This window comes from Cololabis saira, chromosome 10 (genome assembly GCF_033807715.1).
Source record: "Cololabis saira isolate AMF1-May2022 chromosome 10, fColSai1.1, whole genome shotgun sequence".
Lineage (NCBI taxonomy): Eukaryota > Metazoa > Chordata > Actinopteri > Beloniformes > Belonidae > Cololabis > Cololabis saira.
The window spans coordinates 19,617,879-19,640,207 of NC_084596.1; the positions used below are offsets into that span (position 1 = coordinate 19,617,879).

General features: G+C 40.1%; 2 protein-coding genes and 3 non-coding genes across 15 annotated transcripts in view; all 5 read right to left on the bottom strand.

Moving 5' to 3' along the window:
- LOC133452554 (ATP-dependent 6-phosphofructokinase, platelet type-like) overlaps positions 1-13,446 on the bottom strand; it is a 78,154-nt gene extending 64,708 nt beyond the window's left edge. For 2 of the 4 annotated variants that reach the window (XM_061731945.1, XM_061731946.1), the window contains exon 1: positions 13,268-13,446. In XM_061731945.1, coding sequence (XP_061587929.1) covers positions 13,268-13,376 — 109 coding nt within the window. In that variant the 5' untranslated portion in view covers positions 13,377-13,446. The remainder of the gene's footprint in view (positions 1-13,267) is intronic. The other 2 variants (XM_061731944.1, XM_061731943.1) reach the window with 1 other exon arrangement.
- trnar-ccu (transfer RNA arginine (anticodon CCU)) lies at positions 112-203 on the bottom strand. Its single transcript is given in 2 exon segments — positions 112-147; positions 167-203. It is a non-coding gene; the product is annotated as a tRNA-Arg (tRNA).
- trnat-ugu (transfer RNA threonine (anticodon UGU)) lies at positions 606-697 on the bottom strand. The gene is given in 2 exon segments: positions 606-641; positions 661-697. It is a non-coding gene; the product is annotated as a tRNA-Thr (tRNA).
- Positions 2,381-2,472, bottom strand: trnar-ccu (transfer RNA arginine (anticodon CCU)). The gene is given in 2 exon segments: positions 2,381-2,416; positions 2,436-2,472. It is a non-coding gene; the product is annotated as a tRNA-Arg (tRNA).
- A 3,297-nt stretch (positions 13,447-16,743) lies between the features above and the next one.
- Positions 16,744-22,329, bottom strand: part of LOC133452556 (nuclear receptor coactivator 2-like) — a 91,980-nt gene continuing 86,394 nt past the window's right edge. For all 8 annotated transcript variants that reach the window (XM_061731951.1, XM_061731948.1, XM_061731950.1 and 5 more), the window contains one exon: positions 16,744-21,647. In XM_061731951.1, coding sequence (XP_061587935.1) covers positions 21,636-21,647 — 12 coding nt within the window. In that variant the 3' untranslated portion in view covers positions 16,744-21,635. The remainder of the gene's footprint in view (positions 21,648-22,329) is intronic.

Below are 22,329 nucleotides of genomic sequence, written 5' to 3' on the forward strand. Positions count from 1 at the left end.
CTATGTGGACAGAAAACAATATTTGTGTCCACACAGACTTGGAAAAAAAAATCAACAACGGACTCGGATTAAATATTTGGCATGTCTTCAAACCCTGAAGTTACTAAAGGACGACTCTGATGGGACTCGAACCCACAACCTTTGAATTACATCTCAACCTTTTAACTAGGAGTCCAATGCGCTATCCATTGCGCCACAGAGCCTGTTGAAGACTGTGTTTGACCATTACATCATAATGTTTATTGTACAACAAACAGTACAGACACCACAGGTTCCTGTGTGGACAGGATAGGTCATCTGTGAGGATTTCTATGTGGACAGAAAACAATATTTGTGTCCACACAGACTTGGAAAAAAAATCAACAAGGGACTGGGATTAAATATTTGGCAATCTACAATTGTTATTTGGGTGGGACTGGAACACACAACCTTTAAACTCCATCTCATGCTCAACTGGACATCCAACATGCTATCAATTTTACCATCCAACCCTTTGGGCTCTGTTTATTGTGTGAAATGCTGCAATGTCAACTAACCTTTAGATAAGAGGTACAAGTACCAGAATGGAGATTATCATGTCTTCAAACCCTGGAGTTACTAAAGGACGACTCTGGTGGGACTCGAACCCACAACCTTTGAATTACATCTCAAGTGCTCAACTACAAGTCCAATGCGCTATCTATTGCGCCACAGAGCCTGTTGAAGACTGTGTTTGACCATTAAATCATAAAGTTTATTGTACAACAGACAGTACAGACACTACAGGGGCCTGTACTACGAAGCAAGTTCAACATATCCAGGATATCTTTTCCTTATCCAGATTCACTAAGCGGGACAATTGCAATCACGCTAAGCGGTCACACGACGGCGGTTATCAACTCGGTATATCAACCCAGGTTTCTCCAATCTGGATATGAGGGCGTGCACATAAAAGGGGCGGTGTTTTCAGCGCATGACCAATCGCAAGCATGGAGAAGTCCGCTGTCAGAGCCGCTTATTTCAGTAGCGAAGAGCAAACAATAATTTTACGGAAATATGATGAGTAATAGGCATATAATACAGGCAAAAAGCAACACAGTTGCAGCTGCAAAATGCAGGAAAGACAGCTGGCAAAAGATCGCTGACTGTATAAATGCGTAAATTCATAGGGATATAAACATATATTTGAATATTCTGGGAATCTTAATCTTAAACTGTAAACCATGATCAGCAATATTAAAATAATAAAAGGCTTGCAATATTTCAGTTGATTTGTAATGAATCCAGAATGTATGACATTTTTTTTGTTTTTGTGTTTGCATTACAGAAAATCACAATATTCTAATTTTCTGAGACAGTCTGTATATATTGGTTCTATAACTATTGTTGTTGACCGATAACTTGTGCTGATGCTGTACCAAAGAATTGGGTTTTTTTATTTATTTTATTTAATTTTTTATTTTTTCAGGAGGGGGGTATTTAGTATTTTAAAGTGACTTCTCAGAATGTTCGAGGGACGAAATTGAAAATCCCTTTTTTGCTATCCCCTTACAAATGCATCTTCTTTTTCATTTCTTCTTGATTTATTTATTTAATTGGTATTAGTTTTGGATTGACTGTACATCGGATTTTGGGTGATGATTTGTTTTATTTATTCATTGATTGATTTATTTTTTATTTTCTCCTCCACCTCTTTTTTCTTTTTTTCCTTTTTTTTTGGATCGTTCAGTACTCATCAGGGAAAGCAAAGGGGTTTTGGTGGTCCCTGAATACGCGTTCTCTTCGGAGGGATCCTCTCACGATCCGCGCACCAAGCTCCACTGGATTCTCTTCGAAAGGGCATGCCATTTTCCAAGAGAGCTGATTGGTCAGTGGGCGGTGCTTTTATACCCGGCGATCTGTATCTCGAACATAACCTGCTCCGGAGCAGGTTAGCTGTTCAGCATAAGTTACCATGGCGATGTATCCCGGTAAGAAGTGAACCACCGTCGTAGTCCTGAAAACCCAGGGTTAAACCTGAAGTTACCTCGCTAAACCCAAATCCCGCTTCGTAGTACAGGCCCCAGGTTCCTGTGTGGACAGGATAGGTCATCTGTGAGGATTTCTATGTGGACAGAAAACAATATTTGTGTCCACACAGACTTGGAAAAAAAAATCAACAACGGACTGGGATTAAATATTTGGCAATCTACAATTGTTATTTGGGTGGGACTGGAACACACAACCTTTAAACTCCATCTCATGCTCAACTGGACATCCAACATGCTATCAATTTTACCATCCAACCCTTTGGGCTCTGTTTATTGTGTGAAATGCTGCAATGCCAATTAACCTTTAGATAAGAGGTACAAGTACCAGAATGGAGATTATCATGTCTTCAAACCCTGAAGTTACTAAAGGACAACTCTGATGGGACTCGAACCCACAACCTTTGAATTACATCTCAACTTTTTAACTAGGAGTCCAATGCGCTATCCATTGCGCCACAGAGCCTGTTGAAGACTGTGTTTGACCATTACATCATAATGTTTATTGTACAACAAACAGTACAGACACCACAGGTTCCTGTGTGGACAGGATAGGTCGTCTGTGAGGATAGCTATGTGGACAGACAACAATATTTGTGTCCACACAGACTTGGAAAAAAACAACAACAACGGACTGGGATTAAATATTTGGCAATCTACAATTGTTAGTTGGGTGGGACTGGAACACACAACCTTTAAACTCCATCTCATGCTCAACTGGACATCCAACATGCTATCAATTGTACCACACAGCCTTTTGGGCTGTGTTTATTGTGTGAAACGCTGCAATGTCAACTAACCTTTAGATAAGAGGTACAAGTACCAGAATGGAGATTATCATGTCTTCAAACCCTGGAGTTACTAAAGGACGACTCTGGTGGGACTCGAACCCACAACCTTTGAATTACATCTCAAGTGCTCAACTAGAACCTTTGAATTACTGTCAACAAACTTTTAGATAAGAGGTACGAGTTCGGATTATGACGGGTCACCTGAATGGAGAAAGTGAAGCTTGTAATGTTTCCAAAACATGAAGCTACTAAAGGACGACTCTGCTGTGACTCGAATCCAGAACCTTTGTCCAACTATAAGTCCAATGCGCTATCCATTGCACCATAGAATCTTCTGCTACAAACAGAATATCTAACTTATTTGGTCCTAGATCAGATATATAATATCAAGGCTTTCTTGCCATTTGCACCAACATGTTATCACTCTTTCACTCTTAACTATTACCATAGCTCCATTAAAATTCATCACTAAACTGAACTAACTTCGAGCTGTTCTAACACAATATTCTTCAACCCTGTCCTTGAGGGCCACTATACTGAGTGTTGGAGCAGAACAACATCTAAAACATGCAGATGTTATTCTTTTCTATCACTCAGGCTCCATTTGACCATTGACGACCTTGTGTTGTGTACTTAGATGAGTATCCAATCATTTGAATCAGGTGTCTGTCTAAGTAACATCTGAAACACACAGGACAATGGGAAAACAGAAGCATGGTAGCAATATAATCACTATAACATTTAAGGTTCTTAAAGGTATCTATATAACACTAGCATCGTGACTTTGTTTTTACATCATCATGAGGTGAAACTTTGATAACCTGACTGCTTTTACCGCTCCCACCCCCAAGTGTCTAGTAATGTAAGCGTGATAACAGCAGCAATGACAGGGAGTAGCAAAGGCCAGACAGACCAGAATACAGAAAGACTGAGGGAGGACGCAGAGCAGGAACACAACCCAGTCTTTCAGAGTTCTTACTGCAATTAGAAATATAGCTTTAAACCTGGGCCTGCAATCATAGATGTTTTACTTAACCATTAGAGAAAGGCTAACAGTGCTAGTTGAGAGGTTACCATTTTACTTCATAGAGAGAGCAGTGATAGGTCTAATTATTCTTAGGTAAACATTGTAAATAAAAAGACAGAGCCAGACCAAATAAGAACTGGAGCTACTCTTAAGAATTATAATCAGTCAGTTGATATTTATATTATAAAACTTCAAAATCTGCTCATCATCCTAATGCCTTAAGTGTCCACAGAACAACTTTAAAAGGGAAAAGTCCCCAAGGAACCTTGTAAGAGCAGCTTGTGTCTTACTAATTATGAAAAATGGTGGTAGGTATCCCCCTAAGAAACCACCTCTGTGACGGTTTGTGGGTAGTCAAGTACTCAGCAGAAGCTGCTCCTCACGACCGCCACGACTCTGTCGCCTGACATCCTCCCACAACACATGCCATTAACTGCTGAGCCCTTTCACTGGCACTTATTCATGAGAGTCACATCCCAGGCTAGCTTTAGGCTCCAGTCAGACGTCATTACAAGAGCTCATTTCAGGGAACTTGGCAAAGACGAGGGAGCCGAGGCAGAAGGCCACAAAACCAGGGCACAATAATCAATTTACGATAAGGAAGGCATGCCTGCTCTTCACATAACAGATACAAGTATAAATTATGCTGAAATTACTAATTTAATTTAATTTAATACTAACTTAATTTTGGATGATGTTAGCTTCAACAGACCAAGTAAAACAAGGGGAGTTTAAAGCAAAACTGTGGAATAATTTGGATTTTTGCCCTTCAGATACAGAGCTGTCCAGTACTGTCATAAATACAGAGTTCATTTGGCAAGACAAGGTATGTTTATTTGTATACCACATTTTGTGTACAAGATGACTCAAAGTACTTTAAAATGTAAAAGGGTTTAAAAACAGAATAAAAAGTTAGTGACAGACATGAGAATAAAACAGATGAATTGCAAGAAGTAAATTAATGCTAATTTGTCTCAGCATAGAGAGTTTATTACAGCTCTTTGTCTGAACTAGCAGAGAAAGTGAGGACAACTGACAGAGATTATCCAACAAGACGCATTTGGATTAACAAGAGTAAAACGTGGGGAAATCCTGTATTTCCATGTAGCACCATAGTTATTATAGTCAGGCCTCCCTCGTGGCACTTCTAACCTCATCATCCTTCTACCAATAATCACCATCCCTCTTCTCTACATGTCCAAACCGTCTCTACGATGAAAAGATTCTGTGTATGTATGAATGTGGGCCAATCGGGACGGGGGACTTCCAGGTCCTGTTCTTGTTCGGTCACGGGGGGGTGCTGGGTGAGGGTTGGTAGGGGACTGGACTTGGTGGTTGTGGGAAACGCGTGTATCTATACATATATGAACAGAAACAAGTACATGTGTACATGTTTGCTTTAATGTGTGTACAAATATATTTTAGTAAGAATATTTGTAATGACCAAGATTGTACACGAGTGGATATAAATTCAAATCGTAAACAATGTTGCTTTAACGTATAGATGAATAAATAACTAAGGTGATTATAAAATTCTTATTAATTTGTGCAACCTTTAACTATGTGAAGTTTTTTCTTTTCTTTCATATTTAACAACGAGGGTCCGACTGGAAAAAATAGTGTTGAGTTCATACGTTTTTTACTTCTTCCTCCTCCTTTTTCGAGCATGACACATTTGCTATTATGTTTATTAATCCTCGTCTACTTTGTTTATGATGGTACATTTATTATTTAGTGATCATTATTGTTCTTTTTTTGTTATTGATTTATTGTTCTGCTGTTTTATTCATTTATTTATTTTGTGCTCATGTTCAAAATAAAAGATATCAATCAATCTCAGTCCGGCCTCTCTGACGTTCTCTGCAAAACATGCACGTGTGCTGTCCCTGTGATCTACTCCTTCCTGATCCTACCCATCCTCGCCACTCCCAAAGAGAACCTCAACATTTTAACCTCTGCTGCTTCCAACCCTGCCTCCTGTCTTCTCCTCAGTGCTACAGTCTCTAAACTGTACAATACTGTTGGACTCACCACCATCTTGTGCAGCATTCCTTTCGTTGTTGCTGATACTCGGTCATCACACATCACCACTGACACTTTCCCCACCAGTTCCAACCTGCTCCGGACTGTTGACCCTAAGTACTTAAAATCCACCCTCTTTATCTCATCGCCCTTTAGCCTCGCCATTCCACTTGGGTTCCTCTCATTCACAAACATGTATCATGTCTGACTGCAGCCACTTTCCATTTCTCTCCTTTTCCAGGGCATACCTCCACCTCTCTGGATGTTCTTCCACTTGCTCCCTGTTCTCACTGCAGAACACGGTGTCATCTGTATACATCACAGTCCATGCATGGGGATTCCTGTCTACCCTCTTCTGTCAGCCTGTCCGTCACCACAGCAGAGGGTGTTGACAGTTGCACAGAGGATTGTGGGATACAGCCCAGCCACCACGGACATTTACACCTTCACATGCAGGAAACGGGCCTCCTGCATCATGAAAGACAAAACCCAACCCGCACATGCACTGTTTGTCCCTCTTTCCTCAGGCAGCCTGCAAGGCATCACGAGCTAGACCTCCAGACTTAGGAACAGCTTCTTCCCTGAAGCTTTGAGACTACTGAACTCTGGAGGACCCCTGTAACTCCTGCTAAACACCACACACAACTATACCATTTATTCCACAAACTTCAAGTTGCACATAATGACGCTATGAGAATCTTACTCAAAAGGCCTAGATGGTGCAGTGCAAGTGAGATGTTTGTAGCTGCAAGAGTCAATACTCTCCAAGCAGCTCTTAGAAATGTAATGCACAGTTTTATGTGCCGTTTGGATGAGTCTGTGAATGGCATCATTGTTAATATAAATGACCCCTACTACTATACCACGTTATTATCACTGCTGTCATGCTTTTTTTTTTTTTTTTTACTGTTTTTACTGTTTGAATATTTGTTCTATAATGTTTTTAGTATTTATTATTTTTTACATTTTAATGTTATTGCTGTATATACTTTTCTTTTTTTGTTGGGGCTTTCTCTGAGACCAGGGAAACAAATTTCATTCCATGTCATGTCTAAAATGTGCTGGAATGACAATAAAAACTCCCTAAATCCTTGAAAACCAGAAGGGGCTTACAGTTGATGCAGTCCCACCTCCACCTTGAACTCTTCTGTCACACCAACAGCACACCTTACCACCGTCTTACAGCTTCTATACATGTTCTGCACCACTCTAACATACTTTTCTGCTACTGCAGACTTCCTCATACAGTACCATAGCTCCTTTCTTGGCACCCTGTCATATGCAATGCAGCTCCCTCTGACCTCATCTGTACTTCTCTATCAACATCCTCAAAGCAGACATCTGACACCTATAGTTCTCTTCTTAGAACCACCTGACACATCGCTGAAAATGACTTTGGCATGGAACAGCACAGACAGCTTGACAGGAACTGACACAGAAAGAAAACACTGGTTTCAATCAAACACGTTGCACTCTGACATCAAGTCCTGACGGTAATTGGAGTTTACTGCAGCATGTTTAGGAGATGTCTAAACTGGCATCCTGTTTTTTTCTTGTTGCAGTCGCCAACAAGTAAAAGCCAGTGCAAGATTTATCCTTCTCCCCCTTGTCAGGTCCCATTCCCGTCACACTCTCTCATTTTCTCTTTCTTGCTTCCTCCGACCTGGTCCACTTTGATTTTTTTTTGTTGGCATACCTGCCATGATGAACTAGAATACTGAGCCATCAACTGATGTTGGTGTGTGATGCATTACCACAGCACGACATGTAAGAGTGACACAGGCTGAACCCTACTGTTATGTAATGCACTTCGAGGCCTGCTGGGCATGCTGTGTCAGTGGGGCGGGGGTGCCACGTAAGCCATAAAATAAGTCAATGAAGGGTCAAAAGGATTTTGAAACTATGATTTTGGGGTTACACAGTGTTGCCTTAAGGCTATAGATATGTGTCACAAGATGTGTATGTTTGGATGTGAGAAAGTCAGTCTGCAGTAAGAACAACAGCAGGTTTGCAGCCTTATCTGTGCACCCCTGCAGGATTGTTGCAGCAGCGGTCGACAGTGGGTGTTTCCGATACACCTTCATTAGACCAACAGACAATCAATCAAATTTCGTCCAGAAGTGGCCCGCAGGCTTTGAAACAGTCCCGTCCCGTGTACAATTTCACTGACTGTGGAGCATAAAAGCCTGAAAAGCTGAACTTTTCTCAAAAATGTGTGGCTTCCAGTACAAAATGTACAAAAAAGTACTAAATGTTTCCAATACAATACAACAGATCCACTTTCTAGTTTGCCCGCGCTTAACACCCCCCCATTCAAAATCAAGGGACAGCGACGCTACTAATGTTGCAACACACATGTCTGAGTGAAGGGTGTTATTTTTTAATGTGACCACGTGCTGATGAAATAACAAATCTGCAAAAGAAAACGGTTGAAAATGATGAAATCATTGGTTGGTAGAGGATGGCAATGCCCAGGACTGTCACTTAAGTAGGAGCACTGGGTGATAAAAAAATGGGAAAAAACCGGGATAAAAAAAAAAAAAAAAAAAAAGATGAAATCCTGCATCAAGCTACATATGTCTGGGCACTTTTTCTTGTATGCGTACGGCTTCATCACTCCACCTCATTAGTTCACAGCAGTCTAAATGTGAACTCGGAGAATGTCCCAGGGGATGTTTGTTCGGTCTTCTATCCTTCTTTATAATTGATCAGGCAGAGACTTGTAATATGCAGTCTCTGCTTTTTCATTTAGAGTCTTTAATGATTGGAAGTCGAACTCTTCCCTAGAATAGTCAACACAACCGTTATAACATAAGAGGAACATTTTGCCTTCTAAGAGATAGAACTTTAAACCAGAATAATTTCCTTTATGTTAGTTCCCGTATGAAAAGTAACACAGCTCCAACTTGTGGTTTGTAAATATTAACATTAACTCTGCTATGAAAGTTTCATGTTTATTGTGTGAAACTATCTTGACCCAGAACTCATTTCCTTTAGATTCAGTGCTGATGGCAGGTGATTATCTTATTCACATAAGGTGAAATATTGTGATTCTGGTCACATGGAGGATGGATGCTGACATGAACACAGTAAACAGCTGACATGAGGCCTCGTACGTCTTATTCCAGCTGCTGTCATCCTAACCGAGCGCTGATGTTGCTAGGATACCTGGGTAAGGCGGAGGAGAGGGGGGCGGGTCTATGCAAACATGTGAAATGTGCTTGAACTGCACAGAATTCTTAATGAGTTTTAGAAAAATCAATACAAATCTATGGGGGGACGACAAATGATCGCGATGGACGTTCATGTGTCCCTCAACAGTGAGTCAGTGTGTTTGTGTGTATGTAATATTACCATCTAGGCGAACTCATGGACAAACGAATAAGTCCACCCCTCAATTGCCCCCTGGGGCGGCAATTGAAAATGCTCGGTCACCCCAGCGCTTGAACTTTGACCTGGGCACTTCCAACAACAGTTGGTTTGAGGATCTCAGCGCCCTGCTCTGCTCACGCACCGTTAAAAGCTCCGATAAATAGGGTGGAGCAAGGCCGTTGAGGGCTTTAAAAACAAACATTAAAAGTTTAAAATCAATTCTAAAGTGGACAGGAAGCCAATGGAGTTAATAGAGGACCGGAGTGATGTGCTCACGTCTTTTAGTGTCAGTTAAAAGACAGGCAGCTGCATTCTGCACTAGTTGAAGGCGGCTAATGGAGGACTTGGAGACGCCAAAATATAGTGCATTACAATAGTTTAATCTCGAGCTGATTATAGCGTGAACAGCTTTCTCCAGGTCGTGACGATTTAAAAAAGATTTCCCTTTGCTAGGAGGCGGAACTGATAAAAACTTGTCCTAACGACATTATCAACTTGTCTGTCAAATTTGAAAAACCTATCACAAATCACACCCAGATTTCTGACATAAGGACTGAAAGAAGAGGACAAAGCGCCTAACCTAGTCGTTACAGTTTCCCCAAACACAATGCACTCTGTCTTGTCCTGGTTTAAGTGCAGGAAATTTTGGGCCAACCACTGCTTGATGTCAGCAATACATGCAAGCAGGGAACTTTGTGCATCGGTATCTCTGTGCTTCAATTGGCAGATAGATTTGCAGATTTTTCATTTTCATTTAATTATTTATTCAAACAGGTTAAAACAAAAACAAAATAATCAGAATACATAAAATGTATATACCGGAAAAAAAAACTAAGAAAACCATAAGCAAAACAAAGCAAATTAAAGAGACAAATCTATATGTAAATAAATATTTCCTTTTTGAAAGGGTGTAGGATGAAGTTTCAAAAAACTTTTCTAGTCCTACCCCTTCTAATGTTCTGTTTTTACAATGTATTCATTTCACAGAACTCCAAAAGAAAAGCATAAAAGAAAAGAAAAAGAGGTTCAGCTGAGCAAGGCACTTTGGTCATTGGCTGTCAGTTCATGTGTCCATTTCCATTTTGTATCCATACAGAGTACTGTTTTTAAAGATTCGTTTGAACTTACTTGGTGAATTACATGATTTCATTTCATCTTTACAGTTGTTCCACAGATTAACTCCCTTTACTGATACACAATGGGTTTTGATGTTTGTTCGTACATGCTGTTTTTTAAAATTGCATATTCCCCTGAAATTGTGTTTATTTTCAAATCATCAGATCATCTGCGTAACAGTGAAAAGATAGGTTGTGCCTGGCAATAATACATAACAACAACGACATAACTAGCTCTTAAATGGAGGACCGTTGAGAAGAGTCACTGGATTACCACCTCATGGGGGTGGATTGGTGTGTGTGTCTGAAGGACCAGTAGTAGCTAATGTATCAGGGGAAACTGCCCTTTGTAGGGTCTCCTAAAGCAAACAGGTCCTGGGGGACGGGCCAGACTTAGATTAATTCAAATGGGCTCACATCGGACGAATGAAAGAGAACAGTGTTTCCCAGACATGGCGTTGCACCTTAGACCCAATCACCCCCAGGAGTTTGGGGGGTCCATCGGAATCAGGTCCCATATAGGACAGGTAACAGGCTTGAAATTGGTTTTCCAAACCTCGGTCACAGAAACTGGAACTTGTGACAAAATGCTTTTCCCTTATTTTATTTCCTTTCCACCATATTTTATGTTAATTTCTGCTAAATCAATCCAACTTGTTTGGTCTTGACAGGCAAGAAAGAAAGGTCCAGTGTTTTATAAAACACAATGTCTAGACTCTGACATTCCGCCATGATTTTATTTATTTTTTCTTTTTTGTTTTAAGCTGGGAGTGACTGTATTTGGACGGAAGGCCCAAGATCCATACTTGATACTGAAAGAATTTAGGGCATCTAATAGAAATGGAATTATGTGATTATTTTCAAACTGACCAGCAGGTCACTTTTGAGCATCATCTACTGACCTTGCGATGACTTGTGGATAAAACTTGAAATTCCTGAGGGAGACTAACGTTTTTGACTTCATACATGTTTAGGAGCCAGCATCTAGCGGTCGTCAGTGGTATTACACCTGAAGACACTTAATTTGCTCCACAGTCTGCATGACTACATCCATCTTTGCTCGGTAATATCAGAGCTGAACCTCTACTAAAGTATTAATACTAGAAGCTAGTATTATTATATGAAAATTGTTTTATACATTCTTACAGGAGGTGGAAAAATATATATCACAGCAGCCTTTGTTGAGCTGCTCAAAATGTTGACCCATAGCAGATGCATTTGGTTAAAATGGATAAATAATTGATCTCTGTGCTGCCTGAGCCTGTGCATCATGTTCACACGGGCAAGATGCACCTCTGATTAAATCTCAGTTGCTGCCGTAATTAATTGTAATATCCACCTGGAGCAAGTGATGGGTTGTTAAAGCTGCACCGAGACCCCCCTGGGACTAGAAAGAACACATCACTACAGCCTATAGACACGATGTGTTATGTAAGAGTCTGTGAGCCAACAGTAGCTGTGTGTTACTGGTGCATGTGTGCAGTAGATGGGAGGGAACAACGTGTTCCCTGTGTGTGGAGAGCAGTATGACACCCCTGCACGAGTGATGCCTCAGGTACATCATCTGCACTCTTCAAAAATCACATACACGCACCAGGAGAATAAAATATCCTTATGGAGACATTTAATTGTAATTATAGTACTAAATTCTTTTATTTTTGGCTGTTTTACATTCTTAATTCTGATTTGGGGATTAAGATTCACGCTGAATGTGATTTATTCCTCACTTCTTTCTCTTTTGTCACATCTGCACTCCAAATACCCGCTTATCCTCACGTACGCATCTCGACCTTCACACACTTTAACAAGTGAAGTTACTGGAGGACACAGGAAGTCCGTCAAATCCTCTTTCAAAATAAAAGCGCCGCGGATAGAAAGACCGGCGATTGCGTTTTATTTTCTAGCATCCGAGTCTCAAGTGGGAAATTTCACTCCGGCTGCTTGACATTTATCCTCCCATGACTCACTCTCCGTTGTGCGTGAGTCTCTTTTACTACCATATACGAGCTTGTCATCCCGAGGGAAAGTCGCAACAATATCAGACTGGACCTACAGTTACAAACCAATTAGAGACGGGCCCTTGGGGGACTTTGTGGGGCCACAAATCATGCAGATGTACAGAAATGGGCCTGGACTGGACTCTTATGGGAATAAAACAATGTAAAGAGATATATATAGTAGCTGTAGTATTTCCTGGGAATGCGTACTAAATAACCGAGTTTGTGTGCAACCAGCACTGGCTTTCAGAGAAGTAGTGATGGATGCACGATGAGCGCTGAAAGGAGTTGAGTCATTCAGCATTCATCACTTGTTGATATTATTGCAGCTTTCAATTCCAACTACAAGCTCCGAGGCGATGCCTGGGCAGGGAATCTGCAACGCAAAGTCCATTAAAATGCCTCTTCATCCACGCAAACATTTTTGAGACAGGGATGTGAGTGGGAGCTGTTACATAACAGCCACCGACATCCATTAAAGCCCATCTGCTACCACAAGAAAACACATTTGAGATCATCTTATTAATGGGTAGGGCGAAGCGCACTTTTCCTCCTCTTCCTCCTCCTCCTCATCATCCTCCCCGGATGACATGATACCCAAACCGCACCTCGGCCTTGCGCCTCTCAGGCAAGCTTGCGCCCATGCATCCATTATCGGACACGCCTACAGCTTATAGTTACAGTAAATTAAATATAAGCAACCAATACACCTAAGATAGCATTTTAAATCCATGCAGTGGCCTTGGTGGAAAAAAACATGAATTATTATAGGCCTACTTAAAATAACCACAAAACATTTAACTTAAACAGAAAGTGTGCAGACCGCACAGTTCAGAAGTGGAGTTGTTGCACTTCTGTCCTCGCGGGAATTGTAATTACATTAATTGGAGTTGTCACAGCTGACAGGAGTGTCCTATAAACTGTGAAACTCTGTTACCTTGAGCATCTCCTCCGCTGGTCAACACTGCGATGCTTTTCCCGGCGCCGGACAGGTTCTCGAAGAACTTGCGCGTGTCCTGGCGCTTGGGAGCCGCGGTTCCGGCCATGGCTGCGTCCCGGTGCCACCTGAGGATGAAGTGAGCTTCAGCTGGCAGAGCTGCAGACGGATAACACGGATACTTGAGACAGGAGGGGGGTGAAGTGGTGCTGCAGAGCTGCCGCCCATCAGCCGCATGCGCACACCTCCTCCACGAAGCTGGTATATTCATACAGAGATATCACTCGTTACATTCTTTTTAATGGTTCTGTTGTGTTTTTCACCTAATATACACATCCATCATCGTTTTAAGCATAGTTTTATACCCACTGCTATAACCATATAAATAGATAAGGGTTTAGCCTTTTATGCTGTGATTAGGGTTTATGCTTATGTTGTATGTTGTATTTATTTTTTATTTTTTATTTATTTAAGTACCAATGGTACGACGGAGCATTAGGGCCAAACTAAAACAAAAGAAAATTGGAAATTACGAGAATAAAGTCATAATATAATGAGAATAAAGTTGTAAAATTACGAGAATAAAGTCATAATAGAATAAACTCGTAATATTATGAGAATAAAGTCGTAATATTACGAGAATAAAGTGTTAATTTATGAGAACTCTAACAGGAAGAGCATCTTCTCCCTGTGTTAAAATGAGGAATATTGAGCATCTTGTGAAGTTATATTTATATATTTATAATATATTTAATATTACGACTTTATTCTCGTAATATTACGACTTTATTCTCAAGATATTACGACTTTATTCTCAAAATATTACGACTTTATTCTCGTAATATTACGACTTTATTCTCACAACATTATGACTTTATTCTGGTAATTTTACGACTTTATTCTCATATTATTATGACTTTATTCTCGTAATTTCCATTTTTTTTTTTTTTTTTTTTGTCTTAGTTTGGCCCTAATACTCCGTCGTACGATGGTGTCTTGTTGCCGGAAGGCAAATTTACCTTTGGGTACAATAAAGTTGAACTGAACTGAACTGAACTGGCAAGGCAAGGCAAATGTATTTCTATAGCACAATTCAAGGTAATTCAAAGTGCTTTACATCAACATTAAAAGCGGCAAGACACAATTAAACAGTAAATAACAAATACAATGAAATAAAATGATAAGAAAAGAGGTAAAATAATAAAAAGCACAATTTGTTAAAAAGTAAGGGCGGTAGAGTACAGCAGGTACATCTCATTCTTAAAATGGCAAGAATTACGTTTCGATACGGTCAAAACGTACAAAGACCGGGTCAAATACAGTATTACAAAAGTAATCTGTAACAATTCATACAGTGAATTAAACCAATTTGACAATTCTATCTATAAATGAACATCAAAATGACACCCTGGCTGGTAACATAACAGTTGCAGATGCACGGTCCGGCTAAACTTTTAATGTTCACTGTTTCATTGTGCATTTCAATGCGTAAACATCAAGTTTTACTAGATCTTAACAGAGTAATTATTTTTTGTGATCAACTTTTTATTTATTTTTCATTTATATATATAGAGGAGAAGCATCCCCACAGTCCAGGAAAAAAAAAACACAACAACAGAGTAACAACAGAGTAACAACAGAGTAATTATGACATGTGATAAGATAGTAGAGTGAAAGAATTCTTAATGAAGACCTGGAAGTTGAAAATAAAGACAAAGAAGGATGAAATAGGTCCAAACTCAAGGTTTTGCCCAAACACAAGTCTCGCTTTTCATAAGATTCTGCTTTAATTAAAATAGTGATGGATGGATGGATGGATGGATGGATGGATGGATGGATGGATGGATGGATGGATGGATGGATGGATGGATGGATGGATGGATGGATGGATGGATGGATGGATGGATGGATGGAATTCCACAATATTAGCTCCACAAATGTAATTTATGCCACTTTATGCGTTGGGAAAACGATCAGAGTGATACGTCTTCACTTTTCAGGACCTCTTTGGCTGTCACGACCCGGCTCAGCTGAGCGAAGCCAAAGCCGAGGAACCACTGGGGCAGGTGTAACCGCTGACTGACAGCTCAGCCCACTAATGGGAGCAGCATCACCCAGCATCCAATCACAACCGAGTCTTCATTCTCACAGTCCGGAAGTAGTCGTGCATTTTGAAGTTTCTATCTAATTCAAACACTGTTCAGGACTGGAGACTGTTACAGCATCAAATGTAGACACAGTGCAAAACCAAGAGATTGGATTGTTGTTAGGAATTATGTGATTTGCTGCAACAAAGAACTGATTACAGATACAAAAGCCTCAGGTAGTCCTGAATATTGACCTGGTGATATTTGACAATACCAGTATATCTCATATACTTGCAACATTTCATTAAACTCAGATATTTGTAAATCTGCCTGAGAATAATGCATTAACTCTTCGTGACATTGCCTGAAGTTCATGACCTTCAGTTATCCTTCCAGCATTGACTGACTCAAAGACCCCATGACCCGTCACAACTGTCGCCCTCCAACAGCTATTATATTTCCAAAGGTTCCATCCCTCACAGGAGGGTTCATCTAGACGGTAGGTGGAACAGTTTTTAAACTAACGTGCTGCTGTGTGATTAGATTTGAAGGGGCACATTTCGGACATCAGGAGCTGGACCAGTTTCACGTCTCTGCAGAAGTAGAGGGGGAAAAAAGAGAGTCACGTTCCTGTGAGGTCTTGTGACATTTCTGCTGTTGCTCACTTCTTCAAATGTGATTCCAAGATCCAAAATGAGGAACAGTTTCATCTGGAAATGTATTACGTGCCTCTGGCTGTGTCATAAAGTGTTACAAGATTCAATTTACATGAAAGAAACCATTCCTGTTAAATGGGAGGAAGCATTAAAGAGGGGTATGTGGCATATTCAGGGGACTAGGATGTCAGGTAAATTACTCAACACATTTGTTAGGCCTAAACAATGAAATAAAGTGGGACGCTGGATCAAGAATGCAGACTTTTCTTTTCTTCTGGGTGGCTTTTTGGTTCAGAGAGACCACGAACCACCTTTAAAGAACCAAAATAGACCAATAGCTAAAATTCACAGCACAAGAATTCACACCTGTAAGTGTAAAACTCGTCCCTAAACATATCTAAGAGAGCACATGGAAATTATAAAATACTTAGCCTTAAAAAAAAAAAAATCTCATTCACGTTTGATATCTTTATAATTTCATTTAAAATCATATTTGTTTTTCAAAAAAGGAAAGAATAATACTATTTTTAAAACCTTTTAGAAGCTTCTGAAAAACGTAATTCCAACAGAAGGGAAAGGCTGACACCTGCTGGTCAAAAAGCAGAACTGCGCAAGTGACTCGTTTTACCGTCTGGATTTGATGGCATCACTGCTCCTTTTCTGTCCTTTATTCAGGCTTCATGTCTAAAGTCCTTTATCATTCAGAGGTGAAATAAAACAGAGGGAGACAGACTCAATAAAAATAATTTATTTACAGTGGCATAAATCATAAATTAACAAGCAGCGTTGGCAAAAGGAACATTACACTTGACAGGTTGCATAAAGTGTTTGAGCATCTGCATCATAAACCACTTCCACTCGAAATTCATTGTATGTAAGAAACTGGATTGTGTCACTGCTGAGATGTCTAATGTGAACATCACTGCAGGATGTTGTTTCAAACTGCAAACGGTGATATTTCAACAACTATAATCTGCTGCGAGATATTGTTAAAATTAACCCCAATGTGTTTCAGAATGTCAAAATAATTGTACGTGGAAACAAGTTGTAGGAATTCTCAACGCAACTTCAAATATTTAAAAAGAGGAAGTCAGCAAATACTGTGTGACTTTCCAGCTAGTTTTTGTTTTTATGTGGACCAACATCAGCTGCAGGACCTTGAAGCTACTTCGAGAACAATTGAACACTTCTTACTGTATTAACTTTTTAAACAAAACAAAGCAAGAAAAACCGAAGCAAGATAATTATTTCCATTTGGAAACAAGCTAATTTTCCTATCTTTTCAGACTAACGAAGACTTAACGTTGACTTCAAGGTAAATGTTTGCACAGCGGAGGACCGAACGCTCTCAGATATCTGACTAAATATTTCCCAATTTATTTAAACATTTCCAATTTCTATCTTTACTGTATGTCACTTTTTGAATTTCATTTCCATTTAAATGGGTGATCACATTTTTATGAGATGCAGATGTATAATAGTGGATGACGTTCTAGTCATCCAACACAAGCTCAACATCGGAGCACAGAGTCCTGAACTGTTTCCAGTGAGATTACTGTTTTTGTCGGAGGCATCTGATGCCTCGTTGCAGAGCAGCAACAGTATCAGAAAGTGCTGCCTGACAGTCAGATAAAGGTGAGAAAATAACCGTCAGTCAGAGCCGGCGGATATTTTTAGCTGCTGAAGTATGTTTTTCAGCCCGGCTCCTGTTCTGGTCCTATCTGCTCCCCCAACCCAGCATCTGGACAGTTTACTGACACAGATCCACTTCTGAATCCTCCAAAACAATATTTTTATTTTTATTTTGAATAATTGACTAAACATCCTGCACTGGTACTGAAACTTTGGATTGGATTCAAAGCAATTATCAACAAACTACACAACACCAAACCCATAGTTGCGTTTGGATGTCTGTGATCGATATTATCGTACTTTATGTAGCTCAAAGTGCCTAGATGGGCCTATTGTACTGGAAATAAACTAAAGTTTCCACCGCCAACTGTCTAGAAATCTAAAAATCCTGCTCGTCACATTTTTCTAGCCGTGTAAAGTTGTAAATTATTCAGTTATGTGTGACACAAATGGTACTCCGTTACAGTTACACACCACACAGGAAGTCACAGAGCTAAGGCATTATGCTAGGTGCTGAGCATCTTAAGGTATAGACACCAAGTGCAATATTTTGCAGTTGATAAAAATGTACAAAAATCTTCAGTATGTATATTGCATCAGTTTCAAACAATATAAACCAGTTATCACCTTCATGTACAACATTAGGAGACATTCTACACGAGTGTTCAGCTCCACTTGGTTCCTGCTGATAGTTTGACATTCAGGACATTCCCATGGCTTACGTTTTATCTTAGAAGTTTAATCTCTGGGCTTTTACACCATGTTAGCACACTGGAGTCAAAAAAAGAAGAAAAAGAAGAAGAAGAAGGGTGCAGGGAAAAATGAGTCAAAATCCTAAAGATCCTTTACAGTGCTTCACCTTTTTTTTTCTTCTCACCATGGTTACAGCAGTCAAACACATTTCTAGATCATTTAAAGAACTAAATGTCGCCATTTACAGTCAGTTTTGTCCAAATTTACAAGCTTATGTGCACGAAACGGCACTGAAACGTAGGAAAAAAAAAACCTGGTCCAAAAAAAACAAACTGAAATCCATTTTACAGAGAATGTGACGTTGGCATCAAGCTGCTTTGAATTCTTCGGTATTTGGGCTTTTTAATGCACCAAATACAGTTAAAGTATACCGTCAGCATCTCAAATCCACCTCACGTCTCCTTCTGCATCGTGTGACCTTTTGGAAATCGGTGTTGCAGTTTCCGCCGCCTACTTCAGAGGTGCGATAACAACGGGAGGATCCTACTCAGATCTGGGTCTGTGATGTCACAAATCCTAGAAATGTTGAACGGCTCACTGAATTATCCAGTTTTTTGAATTTGTTTGAATCATGTCAGAAAGCAAAATATTTGTTTCCGAGCACAAAAGATATATAAACATTTTTCACGTAATCAGATCCTGCTAGCAGTGAGACGACGTATCCTGGGACCCTGCAAACCTGAGGAACTGAGGAAGATATTTGTTTCAAAATATTAATGGATTTTCCTACATTTGTAACTTTTAAATGCACAGAAATTGCATCCAATCACATCAACAGCATTAGTTCTCAATGTGCAGGACTCTGAGAAGATCGTTGACTGATTGATTGATTGTAATCAGTAATCCGGTCCGGCTAATGATCGCCTCCAAGTTGTTTTCAGTTCTCACTGTTATCAGTTTATATTAGAAACTTGAATTTCTCTCTTTCCTATCGTCTCCTTTCCACAAAATAGAGCCATTCTGACCAACTTTTGAGTCGGACTAAAGCAGAGCTGGGGAAGCAACGTTGGCGCCAGGCTGCAACATGTGTAGTGCTCTGGTCGTACTTCCACATCCTCTATAGGAAGGAGGTTAGGATTTGTTCTTAGTGCACCAGGATGTGGACCAAGTAGGAAAGCAAAAGAAGAACATGAGGAGAATCTCCCTCCGTGGCAGCGCAGAAGCGCCTCCTGCAGACTAATATTGCAAAATGACTTTCAGTAGCATTTTATAGGCAAAACTATTTTGAGAGCAGAAATAAAGTCACTGGTTTAAACATTTATGGCAAGTTTGGTCTAAATGTGAGCAAAGCAAGACTAAAACCTAGATAAAAGCACCGTTAACATGTTACCTGCATGCCATCTGGGTGCCAGCACGTATCATGCCGACAGGCCCAAAATGCTAACGATTATCAAACATATCACCCTAACAAAGTGTGTTAATTAATGTCTGTCACCTCATCACAGTGCAGCTGAGGCTCAAAGTCATTTGTGTGCACCAACCATGCATCAGATACTTGTTTTTTCTGGAATAAAGATCATCTGCTCTGCTTATCCAAGTTTAACCAGTGATGGATTTCTGCTCTCCAACAAATGCTTATTGAACTCTAAACTCCACTGTGCTGCTTTACAATATCACTTGGGGGACATATGTAATAAAAATCTATGTACACTATCTATACACAATCATCTTCATTCAAAAAGTCATTAAATAGGGACACGAGTCCTGTATACAGTCACTACAGCAGTTCAAATATATTAATTTTAAAATCAACATCAACACGTACCATTTTGAGAGATTTTCTTAAAAGACAGTCTTGATTTTTTTTTCTCCGTACAAATAATCTCTAAAACTTCTTCAAAACTATAAATAACTGTAAAATATTTTTTTTCATAAGTTTCTCATTGTCATCTTCAGTCAGGCTCTGAAACACGAACCATAGGAGATAAAATTCAGAGGTTTCATTTATCGCTACAGTGTCAAGGTGTGACGTTTGTCTCACTCTCTCTCTCTCTCTCACACACACACACACACACACACACACACACACACACACACACACACACACACACACACACACACACACACACACACACACACACACACACACACACACACACACACACACACACACACACACACACACAAAGTAGTACATCATAAATACAACGCCTAAAAAACTTCATAGAATCAAGAGTCGGATGTTTCCACAGAGGAACCTGCAGGACATTCGTACAGCGATCAGGAGGTCGGCCGCAGACGGGGGTCGGAGGAGGACTTGGTCACTTGCTGCCAAACTTATTAGATATATTCACTCCGTCTGATCAGCGTGGGTGGTAATTGAGGAAAACATAAAAAATACAATCATATAGACATTAAGCCTCAGATGCATATTTCTCCCCACGCAGGTTTCAGGTACCGCTCGCCACCAGTTCCCAGATCTAAAAAAAACCAACCCACTTTTGGCTAAACTGACGATTTCAAATGAAAGATGACGTTTCAAAATAGTTCACAAACCACTTATGTTATAGTGAGTAGGTTTTACTGCAGTGACCTACAAGTGGTGGAGCTTTTGGTTTTCTAAAGAAAAACCGGCCCCTTATCAGGATTTGGGTTTTTTATTTTATTTTAATAGAAATCCATCGTGTTCCTAAAGTGATGGAATAAATAAAGATGCGCTTTTCCACTTTGCAAGCGCCTGTCTCTCTTTACCCTGCTGTAGCTCAGTAGCTGTCCATCTGGGGAGGGCTGATATAAACCCTGATAAATCAAACTATAAAACCAGTCCAATTGTAGGCAGATGTAAGTAGAATATGCTTTCTTTGCTTTTGGAGCATACTCCACTGGACTGAGCACCGTACTCGAGTCTACAATACACAGAGAAATACGACATGCGCTGAAGCATGAAGGCATGAGTTACAGTGAAAAACAGAAACCTTACCCACAAAACTCTCCAGTCGGTACCGTAAGTCCAAACCTTAGAGGGCAGTTCTTTGCTGTCAGGATCGTTGAGTGGACTATTTTGTCCAGAATCTCAGTTTTTTTTCCTTGTCTTTGCATAAAACACAGTATGAAGCAATAGTCAAGCCCATCTGATTCACTCTGAGATGGTTTTAAAAGTCTTGGTTGTCCTCCGTCCGTAGTGGCCGGTCCGATGCAGCGGCAGTGTTTCCTTTAGCTCCTTCAAACTCGTCCACGAGCTGAGAAACTGTGAGTGTTGTTGCATCTTCCTGTCTCAGCTCATCCTAGTCAAGGCCGTGGTCAGCAAAAGTTCTACGACAAAAATACAGATGCAATCAACATTATTCGTCACACAAAAGGCACATCGGGATGATAGTACGGTAAAAGCAGAAAATTAAAAGGGTGCCTGGTATATTTCTGAGAAACCCTTTGATGCCGACACACTGGCTTGAGTTGTACATTACACTGCAAAAACACCCCTGCTAGAAATAAGCCTAATATTCCTAAATCTAGTCAAATTTGTTTTATTATAAACAAACATATCTCCATATCCATATCCAATGGAGTAAGAAATATTTTCTTGACTAAAACTCTTAAAACCAGCAAATTTGTCGGAAAACATTCTTATTATTTCTTGGAACAGGCTTTTTAAACTTTCTAAGAAATTCAGAGCCTTGATGTACACCGACTTGACATGAGCAGTTTAGACATATTTCTGAAGATCTCCAGTAGTGCTTAAATCCTCGTACACATCATGCAACTTTCGGCTGCACAACTTGAAACCTGACCGGTATGAAAGACACACACACACACACACCGTCAACTGTGCGCGTGAATCAGGAATCCTCCACTGGACAGTGTGAAAGTTTAAATGACCGTCGTTTCAACAATCCTACGATGAAAGACAGCCAGGGGCAGTTAGGAGGATTTTTCTGCGATGAGATTGTTGCTACAACCAACCCAACTCACTGGAAAGGTAGCATGACGTGGTGGG